Source organism: Trachurus trachurus, assembly GCF_905171665.1.
Source record: "Trachurus trachurus genome assembly, chromosome: 22".
Lineage (NCBI taxonomy): Eukaryota > Metazoa > Chordata > Actinopteri > Carangiformes > Carangidae > Trachurus > Trachurus trachurus.
This window is the reverse complement of record NC_139907.1, coordinates 16045709-16061015: the sequence shown is the minus strand read 5'-3', so window position 1 is coordinate 16061015 and position 15307 is coordinate 16045709. Positions and strand designations below refer to the sequence as shown.

The 15307-nt window shown below is 40.7% G+C and overlaps 1 protein-coding gene across 1 annotated transcript in view; it reads right to left on the bottom strand.

The window, feature by feature from the left end:
• ltk (leukocyte receptor tyrosine kinase) overlaps positions 1–15307 on the bottom strand; it is a gene marked incomplete at both ends in the record, with an annotated part of 49081 nt that overhangs the window by 13553 nt on the left and 20221 nt on the right. Inside the window, 14 exons of the mRNA XM_083998593.1 lie at positions 451–636; positions 2765–2921; positions 3278–3406; positions 3594–3744; positions 4593–4767; positions 5360–5431; positions 7203–7297; positions 7491–7660; positions 7824–7924; positions 8503–8652; positions 10394–10519; positions 11369–11508; positions 13885–14113; positions 14397–14546. Coding sequence (XP_083854719.1) covers positions 451–636; positions 2765–2921; positions 3278–3406; positions 3594–3744; positions 4593–4767; positions 5360–5431; positions 7203–7297; positions 7491–7660; positions 7824–7924; positions 8503–8652; positions 10394–10519; positions 11369–11508; positions 13885–14113; positions 14397–14546 — 2031 coding nt within the window. The remainder of the gene's footprint in view (positions 1–450; positions 637–2764; positions 2922–3277; positions 3407–3593; positions 3745–4592; positions 4768–5359; positions 5432–7202; positions 7298–7490; positions 7661–7823; positions 7925–8502; positions 8653–10393; positions 10520–11368; positions 11509–13884; positions 14114–14396; positions 14547–15307) is intronic.

Below are 15307 nucleotides of genomic sequence, written 5' to 3'. Positions count from 1 at the left end.
GCTATGGCAACCATCTAAATTTACTCGAGGATTAAACCGTAGAAATAAAGAATAGGAATATGTGGAATTAGTCTGTGTGACAATCATAGCAAAGGACTGGAATCTGTGACATTACATTATGCCATTACATTTTCTGTAAGAAGTCACAGACAAAGACAAGTCATTATTTTAGGACAGAAATGCAACAAAAATTATGAGCGGTCTTCTTTGATTCAGGGGGTGTCCATTGAGATGGCATGAAATAATGAGACAGATGAAAAGAACAGGCATGAAAGTGATTTGGGCTTTTCAGTGCAGGGGTAGGAAATGGTACAGCAGTGTGAAATATAAATATATACTTTTTATATACTGTAGTGCAATACAGGGTGAGGACACATAACCAAATGATAAAAGTGCAACATAGATCAACAAACACACAAAAAAAAAACTGTCAGTGTGAAATATTGTTACCTCTGTACCCTCCTCCGCCACCTCCGGCTGTGCAGGCCCCACCGCCACCTCCAAAACCCCCGAAGGTGGACCAGCCCAGCTTGGACTGGGCCAGTGGACATGATGACCCCCCCTCTGCACCCTCCACCAGAGGCTTGCCAGCTCTCGGGTAAGGACTAAGATTGTCTTTCCACCCTCCACCTCCACCTTTAGAAAATCAAACAGAGACACAAAATGAAACCTTATTACAATCCAATATAAGTAGCCTGTGGAGGCAGAAACAACACAGACAGACTGAGATCATCACAGACTGCTGTGTTCGACAGCTACAGAACGGTATGGGGTGAAAAGCAAGCCTGAGTTCCCACTGACTAATGTCTTTAATAGTTTTTAAAATCAAACAAAAATGCTCCAATCTCCCTTACAAAGAACAAAGCAACAAAGCAAGAACAAATTTTCTCTTGTAAATTCAACAATGTTGTTTGTTGTTACTTCAGCGATTTCATCAAAGACATTATACAACTATTTTCAGAGACTGATTATCACACCAAATCACTACAAAACAGATTTCAATCAATGTGTGCGTGTCTGAGGAGTTCTTGTCAGTCTTAGGCAGCTCTGCTCACAGGATCATCATCTTTGCCATTTCTGCCATATGTTCATCTGTATTGGCTCCACTCAGCTCTTACTGGCGTCCACTGAACTGACTGAGCACGCACGATAAATTAGCAGCAGAGGCCGGTGCAAAAGGCCATTCAGTGAGAGAGAGCTGTCAGACCGGGTGTTCAGGCAGCAAATCTCAAGAAGGCGAGCCGTTCCAGGGAGAGAGCTCGAGGTGGGAAGGTGTCCAGCTGGAGATGTGACCGCAAAGACACACTCCACAGAAGTACTGTACTGTAAGTCTGAGATTTTCTTTCTGGTCACAATTGAGCAGACAAGAGGGGCTCTACAGCAAAGCTTCTCGCATTTTGTCAACAATTTGTGAAAGCTGTGTTGAAAAATGATTCAATGTAGAGAAAAGCGAGTTGCCAGGAATGGCTCTATAGTCACCACAATGGGTGATGAAGAGTCGACATGTTCAGTCATCAACGGATCAAATTAACTTGTAAATGCTAATGAGCAGAATCTCACATTTATCCAGCATGTCTTCCTAAGCTTAAGTAACTATCACAAAAAAAACTGAATCCCATCCTGTGATCCATGGTAATGACATGTATCTCCTGCAGCTCCATTCTCATGTGACAGCAGGACGACCAGTTAAAATACCTTCACCAGCAGCACACAGGCACACACACACACACATCTCTCATGCACACTACTGAGAGCTGCATATTTTCTCTGACGGCCTGATCTTTATCTAAACAATCCCACTGAAGTTTCAATAAGATGAGCCGATAGACGGTCTCTGTTGAGGCTTTACTGGTCAGGGGGGATTTACTGAGTACGTTCCAGCAGACATTTCCAGGAGCAGAGAGAGACATGTCTGCCGTATATGTCCCACTTCAAAGGTCAAGACCTGTCATGAAAAGGAGAAATAGGATCCAGATAGCACCCATTATTCACAGGCCAAACATATGTTGTTGTGTGAGAGCACTCATCATGCATGCCGCCATGTGCTTCAAGTGTGTTTACAAAAAAAAGTTTTTTAAAGCCACCTTTTGGAGAGATGAAAAATGTGCTTTTAATTTCACACATTCATTTGAATCGACTCAGTTTTAAGGAGCAATGTCTGCAGTCATCTGAGGCTCATAGCTCTTGATACAGCACTTGATGAGAACACCATGGACATTTACCTGCTGTGATAATTGAACATAAACCTGGTCACAAGGCATATTCCATGACAGAGCCCAGTTAAATGTCATGAAAAAGGTAACTAAATGCAGAATTTATATATTTTTACAAGCCATTAAAAGGCACTGGGAGCCTGGGATGCCCTGCTGGCCTTAGGGTTTATGGTAAGAACTTAAAACCCCAATATCCCTGCTTCAAAATCAGCTGGGACTCATACTGCGTGTTTACAATGCCTTTGCCTTCATCTTCTGTTATGTCTTCACTGTTGACTACCTAATAAAGCCCCCCAAATCGCTGTTGAACAAAACAGAGTTTCCTTTATTCCAAATTACTTACAGACCTCTCTGTAAACAGGTTTTAGTACTTTTGACTGAAGAAGTAGTCTCTATGGGGACGGCTGACCAAATGTTGTATGTATTACTCAGAGTAAGAGAAGAGCTGCAGTGTAATTTTTTGATCGTTAGACAATGACACAAATAAATATCTCAAAATCATCCTGTAATATCCTGGGACGGTATTGCTGGTATAATTGATATAAACGGACCTGCAGCGCCAGTACGACCGCTGTCACTGGGGCGTAGCGTGCTGTTTTCGTACTGCTCCAGTGGAATCTGGTCTGGACTGGACTCCGGGTCCTCGAGGTAGGCATTTCCACCTCCACCAGCTGCGATCAGCAAAGGAATCAGCTCACCATTCTCCATCTGACAGGACAGCAGCACAGAAATTATCATTGCTTTGAGTCCTCTTCAAACGTGGACAAGTTAAGTGCTCCATATGGATATACGTGTTTGGCATCTAACCATTTCACAGCAAATGGAAAATGACTTAAGTTTTGACAAAGTATCAGTTTCAGTGGGAAAAAAACTGAACGTGATTCAGGAGACGTCCATTTCTATGACAGATGGGAGCATTCAAGTGTGTGTTCAATCTATATTAAAACTGGATTAGAGCGTGAGACTCTGATTCGTCTCGGTATGTCTGCAGACATTTTTGATGCCTATCAGCACACACATTTAATCTGTACGGTACTGAGGCAAGACAAAGTTTCCTCTGTCACCTTAAAGATGTAGGTAGCTCCCCCTCCTCCGCCTCCTCCTCCAGCCCACTCGGCGCCAGTCTCTCCCCTGAAATCATCTTCAATCACTGACCACTCTCCAAGGCAGATCTTCTCGGTTTGGGGATTTCTCTGCACCAAGGGTCAGAGGGAGATTCAGGTTTCAGGAAAAGGAGCCTTCTCCACAAAAGAATAAATGAGGCAGGCGAGATTTTTTTTAAAATATAGGTCACTCTCCCTCTGGCAGAAGGAAATCCCACTGGGAGATCACACACGTCAGTGAGTCCTCCAAGCCTTACTTCACTCTCACCCCACTCACCCCTGGGCATGCATCCTCTCCCTGGTGGCCCACCAATATGTAAAGTAGATCCCCTTTCTCCAGAGGAAATATGGCAGAGATGAAGACCCCGTGGTTGGGTCTGTTGTGGTTTTTGGCTCCTTTCCCTCCTGCAGCTCCATAGGCAGAAATCCTGAGGGAGATTAATGTGCCACAAGGGAATGAAAGGGTGTGAATGAAATCATCTGTCTCATGCTTTGTACTATACATCATACCAGACAGAGGGACTGGAGTACACCTGAGAAAACTGATATCCATTTCTGACACAACACCAATCAATACACAGTCATCTGTGGCTTTACCATGATTTCAACAAACACACACTCTGTATTGATACTAGCAAAAAAAAAAAACCCCATCTGTGTTTAATTTAGCTTTAGTAATTCAACACCCTGTAAATCCTGTGATTAATCCTGCCATTTCGCTGTTGCCTCATTTCATGTTGTGAGTGTGATATTACGATCTCATGACCAGCTGTGCAAAGACAATCAAACAGCTTGAAGTCTTGATCTGGCAGGACAACAATCAGTTACACTGAGCGGTCAGAACAATTTAGTTCCTTAGCATGCAGTCACACCTCTAAAGTGTCATTTAGTCCAGATCTCTGAGTCACACAACGCTGTCAACACATGTGGATGTCTACTCTCTCCTCAGCAACGAAGCCATACATCAGCGAACTATGTACTGTAAAGAAGCGTAAGCTCCTACTCTCTGGATTTAAGGAATCGTTGATTTTGCAGAACAAGTCTGGCTATATTTCATATTTTAATTATTGTCAACAAATATTGTGAAGTGATATCTCAGTAATTTAACTTCCCATCCCTGTGTATGTTCAAAAGCTCTCAAGACAGTGTGAGCACACGGGCTCAAAACAAGCCAGAGGAACATGTCACACATTGCAATGTTGTGCGTCATTTCATGCATTTTTATACAGAAACTTTCATCTTGGTGCTCAGATAGATTCCCTACAGTATAACTTACTGGTATCTGTTGGTAGCAGGCACCCTCCAAATTTGCACTCCTTTCAATGGACCCTCCTTCCCCACAGTAACACTGACATTTTTGTTTTTGTAGGTGCTGTCACACTGGGCCTGTGTTGGACCGTGGGGACCACTGGCGCCACATGAGGTAAACCACCATGTCATCAGAGAAACCTCTGGAAAAATTGGAGACGAAGATAAGAAAAACACTGTCATGAGCTGGTGGGAGATTTAAAGGTTATCGAGGGAGTCAGAAAATGTTGGTAGCATACTGTACATGTATATTCACCTTGAAAAACCAAAGGAAAAACATGAAAATGCCTGATATTAAAGCAGAAGTAAGCGGAATGTTTGTGTTAATATAAGTCTTAAATAGTTATATCTTCCGACGGCAATCACTTATATAGAGTGTTTGGTCTGAAACACGGGTCTGTCAGTCACTCTGCTCTGCTGTAAGCCGAGGAGAAAACTTTCCTTGTATCCTACAACCTTTATCCAATGAGGAGAGAGAACGGCATAAAGGGGTAGTCCTCTCTGTGTGTGCAGCCAAGGGATGTGTGTGAATGTGGTGACGTAGGGACGAGGGCGGGGACTGCTAACTCCATCGGCTGACAAGAAGTTAGCCAAAACGACCGGATCGCTTACTTCTGCTTTAAGATAAAGATAAACTGTTGAACACTAAAGAACAGAAGTGAGATTTCTTCTTGTTTGTTAATTGTGTTTGCATAATGGATTAAAAATGGTATCCATGGTGATACCGCATACTACCTGAGGCGGAGGGCTCTGGAAGGGGACTCAAGATATCCTCCAAGTCCATCATGGACAGTAGAGCATTGATATCTGAGGGGGGGGGGGATACAGGATAGAGGAAAAACGGGAGGAAAAAGAAAGAGGAAAAAAGAGTCACAGTCCTACATCTGCATTTCACTAGAATTAATATTACAGATCAAAGGAAATGAGAACAATTCAAGGAAAAGTATGATGGATGAACAGACAGATTAATATGCAGGAAGAATTCATACAGGGACACATCATGAATACGTTTCTCTCCTACACCTCACCATCCCCCAAACTCATCAGAACAGAGTTTGTCCACTCATTGGTGATTTCACTCAGCGTAGTTTCCGTAACACTTTGACATTTTTACAGGACAGTGTTGTATTGTATTTTGCCCAACCCCTCCGAGTCCCGACCAGTGGTCCAGTGCACTGTCAGGCCCTTCCCTGAAACCAATCCGATATACTGTAGATGAACTTGCTTAAACAAGCCACCAGGCTCAGCATTGACATAAAACAGCAAGCAAGTGTCTCCAGCACTACGACATCCCAGCACAGAGGGAGGTCATGAATGTGACAGAGAGAAACAATAAGCTAAGCTGTGTTCGGCTAACATTACCCTGGGATCCTAAATCTACCCTGATGTCAGAAAGAAAATGCTTTAGTCTTTCAAAACTGCAGTTAAACATCATTGTGCCTCCCTTGAGGTTTTAAACCATTTCTCCCTTAAATCATGCCCAAACAAAAACTGCCTTCTCCCTTTAACTGAATTACTCCCTCAATTTTGTATTCACTCTAATACCATGCAAAATGGTAAAAAACCATCCTGGACCATTTAAACGGAGCAGAGAGCGAGTGCCCTCACATGACTGTGAGAGTTTAAAAAAACAGCACTAACAAGTGAATGCAGGCACACACACACTTTTCCTCTCACATTGTGGTATTGCATTTGCAGCAAAGAATTAAATGCTGGTTACCCACATGTCACAACCAATCATAGAAATGGGGCATCCAACATAAAACTAAAGACCACTGGAGCTCAGAGCGAAAGACAGCAAACATCAGTCTCGACAACAGTCAGTCCCAACAGTTGGGAGGACGCCATGTTCTCCTCTGCTCCCCATTTAATCCAGCAGGAGTTCGATTCCATCTGGTTTACAGATCATCTTAAAAGTAAGGAGATGAGAGAAACCAGGTCTACACTACAGTACATACTACACACTGATAAACACAGACAACTTTAGCTGTTGCCATTGGGCTGAACCATTTCGACAAACAAGCACAGGAACAACTTTGAGACTTTATTTAGCATCCAAATGTAAAATCCTTATAAGTTAAAGTTCAAATTCTACAGTAGTAACCAATATAGTTCAAAATGACTTGGCTGCAATGGTTCGGATGCAACCCCAAAGGATTTCTCTTGTAAGTATAGAACCACACTTTTTAATTTTAGTTGCTATCATTTGGGTTCAGAGTTACGCAGACAAATACTGGTAGACATGGAAAGTCCCACTCCGGCTCATGGAAAGACATGATACTACAGTTACAGTACATCCCTGCTCTTAAATATCCTTGCAGACCTACGAGCATGGCTTTAATTAAAAAATATAATTGACACTGTTAGCTAATATTAATCACTGGTGCTACCAAACAAAATAAGACTAGAGGCGCAGCTAAGAAATTACTGATAATTCAGTTTGTACAAATCAGTTTTGTCATCATTGTAATTGCATTATCACAGTAATAACTAGCATATGATTGACCATAGTTAAAAAACCATTGCTGTTACAGTCTCTTAGACATCGTTTCATGTTTGCATGACAGTGACAGCTCACCTGTACTGAAGCAGGCTGCTCCAATTGCAATTTCATCAAGCGCAATATCAGCATTGGAGCCATGTTCCCACAGAGCTGTCACTTTCACATGGAACCTGGAGCAAAGCAAAAAACATTTTGTTATTTATTTATTCTTTAAAGTCCAAAAACAGCTTGTATGAAAGTAAAACTTTTACAAATCTAATCAAGTGTAAGTAATCAAAGAAGCTGTTTTTCAATGACAGTGGGGAAAAAGAAGTTTACTGTAGCGTTTCATCTATTCTGCTATCTGTTCTATCTATTACAGACCCATGATGGAGGCCAGTCAGCTGCAGGGTAATGTCTTCCCAGTCGTCTGCCCGCTGATCTGGCTGAGCTTTCCTCTCCCAGACCAGTGGGGCAGCCGAGGTCCCATTCTCCTCTATAGCCACCATCAGTGAACCATTAAAGTATCCATGTATATACAGAGAGAAGTGCAGCTGCACAGACAGAAAAACAGACCGAAAATCAGAAGATTAGTCCAGATTCAGCCGAGTTCTTTTTTTTAATTTATTTTTTTTATGATTTGAGCCAACAACAACCACAGAGGGAAAAAACACTTGAGTTGAATCATTTAATCAGTGTGTCAGTCTAATAACCAACCTGGCAGGCAGTGGTGGAGACTGGTGGGGGGAAAGAAGCGCTCTGAAGGGACGCCTCTCGAAGGGAATTACTCTCTCGTACTGGCAGAAACAAGAAGTGCCCTGGGGTCGCACAACAAATGTGACACAGCAGAACATTTAACAGGTCATTAAAACAAATGAGCCTCAAAATAATGAACATCAGAGTAACAGTAATAGTTTTAAAATATTATGTTGCGTCTTTTAAAGCCATACATGTTTTATTGCTGGCTGAGAAAGAGCAGCCTATAAAAAAACTACTTGGGAGATTGAAAGTGAGTGGCACTGTGTTACATATGAAGGCATTTTGCTTTGTTATTGTAAATATGCTCTGCAGCTGGATTTAAGCGATCCATATGATCTCTAACCCAAGTTCATATGGTAGCAATCTCACAAGACATTCCTATCAATAGCTGGATTTAGAAGGAACAATAAGTGAAAAGCCTGTTTGAGACAAAGGAAAAAGTGTTTACACTAAGCAACGTGAGATTTGTGAGCAGATGTGAGGGCCGATATTAAATGTTTAATTTCCATCTCTCCAGAACAGTGATCCACCTTAATGAGAAGAGATTCAGCAGAGGAAAAGTAATACAGCAAGAGAGCCTACCCGTTTCACACATACCACACACACACACACACACACACACACACACGCTGCCAACCTGGTGTGCTCTGCAGAGTAACACCCTGCATGTCTTCTCTCTCCAGAAGCTCGTCTCCCGCCATCCTGCTCCAGGCTGAGTGCTGGCTGGACACAGACCAACCACAGGTATCCTGTTCAAATGAACAGTATGAGCCAAATGGAAGAGCACCTGTGGAGAAGACAGACTGTTAGCATTTTTCACTAAAAGCAGACTGCACAGCTGCTAGTCAGTCCATATCCCACTCCCTCCTCAGTCTGTCCTCTTCTCCCAAAACACCAATCACATTAGGGGGAATTAGCTTCCAACAAGTATGTAGGCTAATAAGCTTGAAGGCTGGTCATAATAATACCCTGAGGTGAAAATAAAAGTTAGTCTGTGCATTTGTGTATGGTTCCTACACAGAGAGGCACATCAAACTTCTCATCTCACTTTCCCAAAACAAACACACATTCTTTCATCACTTTTTTTTTTTTAAGGCCTGTTCTGGTAATCTGCACACCAAATGGACAACAAGCTTTGTGCAGGAATTTATTTTCATTAAGTAAGGAAAAAGTTATTACTTAAAAAGGTCTGGCCAGTTTAAACAACATATTTCCGCTTTGTTTTCTTTTCTTTATAATCATTCACCTATTCTGATGTTTTTTGTGCTTAATTGCAGTTTTACTTGTCTGCATACTTTTTACACATACTGTACTGGTATATACGCTAAGCCTATCCTTTGTTCTGTTTTATCTTATTACTTTTTTGATTGGGTTTGACACATTTTCAAAACAGAAAAAATACAATGGGATAAAAAAAAAATCCTTTTATCACACAATGTAAATAAAAATGTGTTTCCCGTCTTTGTCCTTAGCTAGACTAAACATGTCACTGATCTCTCCTCTATACTATAATATCCCTTCATTTGATCTTGAGTAAGATGATGAAAAAATATAAATATTTTGTAAACATTCATAAAATGTCAGAGAGTCCCTTTAACAACACAGAGACTATTTTCTCTTAGTCTCATATGGGATGGATTTTACTGGTGGGCCATTACAGAAATTGCACGACTACTACCGTGACCTCGCTCCTTTTCCCTGGGGCTCCACAACTCAAGGCCTCTAAATAGCCCAGACTACATTGATTTTATTACTGACTAAAGCCAGGCCTTTTCACTCAGCATGGTGAAGTGTTTTTCTTTGTGCTAAATGATTGATGTTTTCAAAGAAAAAGGAGGAAGTTTGTTATATTTCAGACTGTGACATGGGAGAAGATATCGGCTATTGATTGACTGTTGGAAAATACAATTTTTCCTGCAGCTTGCTTTTCAAATCTATGATTTCAAAACATATAAAAGATCCACCAAGTGCATATCATATTATGACATTTTAAAGGCATGATTACAAAGTGATTAAAAAAAGGAGCAACACAGCAAAAATGATCTCCAGCTGAAGAAGTTAGTTCTTCAAGGACAATGCTGTATTCACAATCAAGTCTTCATATAAAAGCAACTCTCTGCACTTAAAATATGTTGTATAGAAGCCCTTAGCACGGAATCATCTATTGCCTCCAGTCGAGGGATTAACAATTTATCATAGATTTAAACTTTCACACACCTAATGCAAATGGCTGCCTGCCAATAGCCCCACTCTCTGCTTTAGGACTGCTGTATTAACTTTCCACCTACAATCTCACAAAGTAAAAGCACCCACACATACAAATCTTTTGCTTTCATACCCCAACAGTCATAATCAATCCAAATTTTTCAGCTCAAATTAAATGAAAAATTATTCATTGTCATTCAAGGGGAAAGTTTTGAAGCCAAATATAAAAGTGCATTTTCATACATTAAACATAAAGATTTTTCACAGCGGTTTCACTCAAAGCAACATCATCTTCTGCATCCTCTAACTTTACGAAGACTCACCACAGATGAAACCCTCGTCCTCTCCAAATGGACAGTCGGTGTGGAAGTTACACACTTGGCTCGGATCGATGCAGACGTCTGAGTTTACACAGTGGAAAGATTCTCCACAAACTGCGACGTCGTGCTCTGCATCACAGAAACCACACAGTTATACAATACTTGTAATCACATATTGTCTATAAACCAATGATTCCACACTTTTTCCCGTGTGACCCTGTATTTACCCAGTTAAGTTAGAGCAGTTTAATAGTAACAAACTTTTCCTTCTGAGATTGATTTGGTAAAACTTTAACGGTTTTCATTTGTAATATTTAAAGAAGAGTCTGACACAAAACCATATATGTGCTTGGATGAAGGGATCTCTTATCTGTGTGACTGCTCAAATTAATCTTGTGACCTCATGTGGTGGTCCCAGTCCCCAGGTAGGGAACCACCGGTACTGTATACTATATCTGAGAAATGCAAAACCACTACGAAAAAGATCTAAAGCCATGTAACTGTGGAGCTCAACACATGAAGCAGCAATGAAGAAACTGCAAAGAAAACAACAGCCATTTATTTGTCATAATTAGTTGATCATTGAAGTCATTTTTTCAAGTGAAAATGCCAGAAATCTGATTGTTCCACATATCATATGTGAGAAATTGATGCTTACAGTATATTGGTCTCACATTATAGTACATTTCTTTTTATCCCCCTGCTGGTCACACAAAACAAAAACCTTGTGATATACTGTACATGTATCAGTTTGTGGATGTTTTAAAGAGCAAATGATGAATGGATTAACCAAGAAAAGAATGGGCTTTGGGCACATTTACATTATATTCAGGAAATCGTTATAATTCATGTTTCTCTTCTCAACTTGTGTGGACCCTTTAAAACAGATATTTCTAGCCAGCTGATCAGCTTCATCCAAAGGTGATTATCAGAAGAAAATAAATGCTGAAACACCTCTGTAGGACAATGGGGACTCACCAGATTCACAGTTGATAAGCTCTAGAGAGTCCAGAGCCACAGTGATGCCGTCTTCCCCCAAACAGGAAGTATAGAGGAGGGTCACCTCAAACGGCTCTTCCACCTGGCCAATCACGCTCTCCAGAACCTCCCACTCAGCTCTGTATCAACCAGTCATCGAAAAGTGAATTTTAAAGTACAGTAGTAGTAAATCTGTACTAATCACAGCTTTGGCATTATACACATACTGCATTTATAAAACAACGACACAAGACAGTGTTTTCTCTACCGCCTCCAATATGGGTCATGTTGTTGTAGAAGCCTGTGCGGTCAGACATACTAGCAACAGCACGTTCAAAGCAACAGCAGTCATCTGCTGTCAATAACTGAGCTAAAATGGTTAATAACTTTAGCTAATGTCATTAGCAAATTGAAAAAGAAAAAGTTTACGATCCATGTCAGTTGCAGTTGTGTAAACCCGATGATGTTTATCATGATATTTTACTGTCATTGTTATGTTTTTTCGCAAAAGATCTAAGAAAAAAAAATCTTTATCTGCCTGAAAAGCTGAGAGAAGCCGTAGTTATCTGGGGGAGTGTCTGCTTAGATTTGAATATTTTCAAACTTCCTTTAAATCCACTGGAACGAATTAGACAAAGGCAGCTCTCAGGGCCAAAAAATTTGGAGTATCTGAAGTGGAAAAGCTGCAGATTTATGCCTTTAGAAAATAGTAGAGCTATTCTTGTCAATAACTCTTCTTGGAAGGTCTATACAGTAAAGGTATTATAAATAGGATAAGATAAATAAGAAAATACATTCAAACATGCATTAAAAGCATATAAACCTGACATAACCAATATAAACTGTAACATATAATCATCAGTATGAAAGTTTTTGCTACTTGAGACCTCTGCTGCCCTCGAGAGTTCTTGTCAGACCTGTAATCTACCTCAACTTGAAGTTGATATTAAAACAAACACTGTGGTACTGCAGGTTTGGATCATAGTTACCACCAAGACCTTTTAGTGTAATCAAACATATTGTTTACATAATTCTCATTTTTCACCAGAATATTTCCCAAAGGCCTTAGAAACATGTGGAATATGTTTTCTTCCTCATAAAAGGTTTTTTGGCTTGTTTTGAAACCTGAATTCTTAACTACATTCTTGTGGTCTTCATCTTTTGCTCTTGAACTGGCACATTACTACCACCACTGTCCATGTGCAGTAAACAGCACTCCTATGGCTGTGGCATGTGCATCCTCACGCTGACCACAACATACAGACAAAAGCTCATCGGAAACTCCTCTGCACTACAGCCAAAAGCTCCACAGGCAAAGTTTTAACCCAGTTTATTCACTCTGTCTCCTTGTGATGTTATTTTTTGGTTTCTCCAAGCCCCAACTGACACATCTGATTTTTCATGCCTCAACAACTTGCCAAACCTGGGCCACATACAGCAGCTCTGCCTTTGCAATAATATGATTGCAGCCCCCCATCTCAGAGTACAGTCGCCTTAAAGATGGCCTAAAGTTAATCTCAGAGAGCCACCTTGAACATGTGATGGCACCTTCACTAAGCCTGACTTCACATTACGAACAGAACCCACCACCCTTAGTCCATCTCTAAAAGAAAAATAGGTTGATGCTACCATAGCCTCAAACATACTGAACATATAATGGAGTGGGTGATAGTGTATTCCTCTACTCATCATACAGTGAAATGAAGACAATCTATCCCAATCAATTTATCAATTAATCTATCTACTGTATCTATTTTGCTCAGTTGCTGACTTGTGAGAATATGAGTGAAATGTCACACACATAAACAACTACAGAAAAACATGTTTACCACCAGATGAGGGGCTGTGATATAAATGGTGAGCTCACACAGAAATGACTGGTTCTAATGTACAGCAGAGTAAGCTGAATAAATGAAACCACTGTCTGCGTGCATCCCATAATGGGATTGCTCAGTCCATTACTGCACTAACAAAGCCTAACAAAGCCGATGTACAAACTTATTGCATATGCCCATCCATCCCTCTTCTGTCCTAACCAATTATATATAAATTCATTTCCAGAGTCTGCATCTACAAACTCGAATGCTTTTAGCTGCTCTAAAGAGGGCTGTGCTTCAGCATTAGATCAATAGGAAATACCTGTCCCCATTTCCCAAACAATACACAGGGGACCACTGTCCCCACACAGTCACAAATCTACAGTTTGGTCCCACGTGGCAGGTAAGAAAATGTTTCTTTATGTAACTTTAGTACCCCACATGGAAAATGTATTAGTTTTACGTGCCCTTGCTGTGTCTGGAGATGTGTGTCTCCTTTCATTGAAGTAAACCTAAGGCCTGCTTTATTCTTTTTACAAGCTGAACCTCAATTTGACAAGCACTTCAATCAGAGAAGAGGCAGGGTTTTGCTTCTTGACACTAATTAAATGGACACTCTGTGCTGCATACATCATGAGGATCTGGATAAATAAACATTCTGCACAAACATCACTGCAGAAGCATGGACAGCTCTCTGACCTGTGGCCGACTCGCCTCCTGCGGTTCAGGGCCACAGAGTGAACAGCTGAATCTGAGAGAACCGGTTTGATCAGGAGTGTGAGGTTTCCCAAAGCTGGACTGGACTTGTACAGCGCCACCTGCAACATGCAGTGCTCGTCGCTTCCTGGCATGATTGGGCTGGTTAAGTGGTACTCACAACTCCCAGAGGCCTCAGCGGCAGGAGATGATTTTAGGAGAAGGAAGTGCCCTAAGATAAGAAAAATGAAAGTTAAATGTGTGACTTTTTCATATACTGTCACTCATATAAAGAATTTGATAAATGTTTTAGGTAATGACTTCAGACTTTGCATTAGGATACACCAAACACAGTTCATAATGAATATTAAAGGCAAAGAATTAATTTTAAAAAGTAAGTCCAAAGATCCATTATTGGATTTTCTACCAGAGAAATTTGTGTCAGAGAAGAAAAAAGCATATGCAGCATTATCAAGCCCATTTAGTTTTTCCTCAGTGAGTCACTGCACCCTTACCATCAGAGCTTCCTTCTGAGTGGTCGATCACAGGCATCATGCCAACGTATGCGCTTCCTGGTTGCTGTGGCGACACCACTGACCAGTCACTTTGGTCACTATGATTTGATGAAGTCCAGAGGCACAGTGACTCAAAATCACAGGAGGTAACTGTTAAGACAGAAAGACAATTGAGTAGCTTTTAAACCAGCGTTTGACTGAGAAAAGCTGTGAAAATAAGGCATAACATGTTTTTTGGATAAATATGCCTGCTGTAAAACATTTTCATGTACGAAAACGCAATTAAGGACAATTTTTAGAAACCAAATAGTTAGCAAAACTTTGCCGGGAACAAACAGCATCTGTGATTCCCCCAGAATGAGCCAATGCTGATGTTTACGAGTGTGAGGGTGGCTGAAGATGAGGCTTTCAGTCACCCCCACCCACCCCCCACCCTCCCTTTTCTGGGATCACGAGAAATACATTTAATCATCTCAACACAACAAGCTGTTTTCTTGAGAAAAAAAACAACAAGAAAAAACTTAAAAATAAGTATACAAAAGCACTAACCAAGACTACAAAACCCTCTAAATTCACAATTATTGTCGTCAAAAAAATTCACCAAACATTTTCCAGATGCAGATCTGCATTGAAATAAACATTATGGGATTCATACTTTCCATACATGAATATGTGGTAATTCATATTTTATTATTATTATTAGTGAGGAAAAACATGATAAATGCTTAATATACAGAGACAATGCTGAGTAATGGAAGTTCCTGGAGTAGTAGACTAATCACTTTCTTGGTTAATGGGCTAAATTTCCACTAAATTTAATCGCCATCCAAATTGTTTTTGGGAAGCAAACAGACTGACTCTTTGTAAATTTTGAGTGATTGTATGTCTGTCTGTGTTGCGGGTTGATGAAC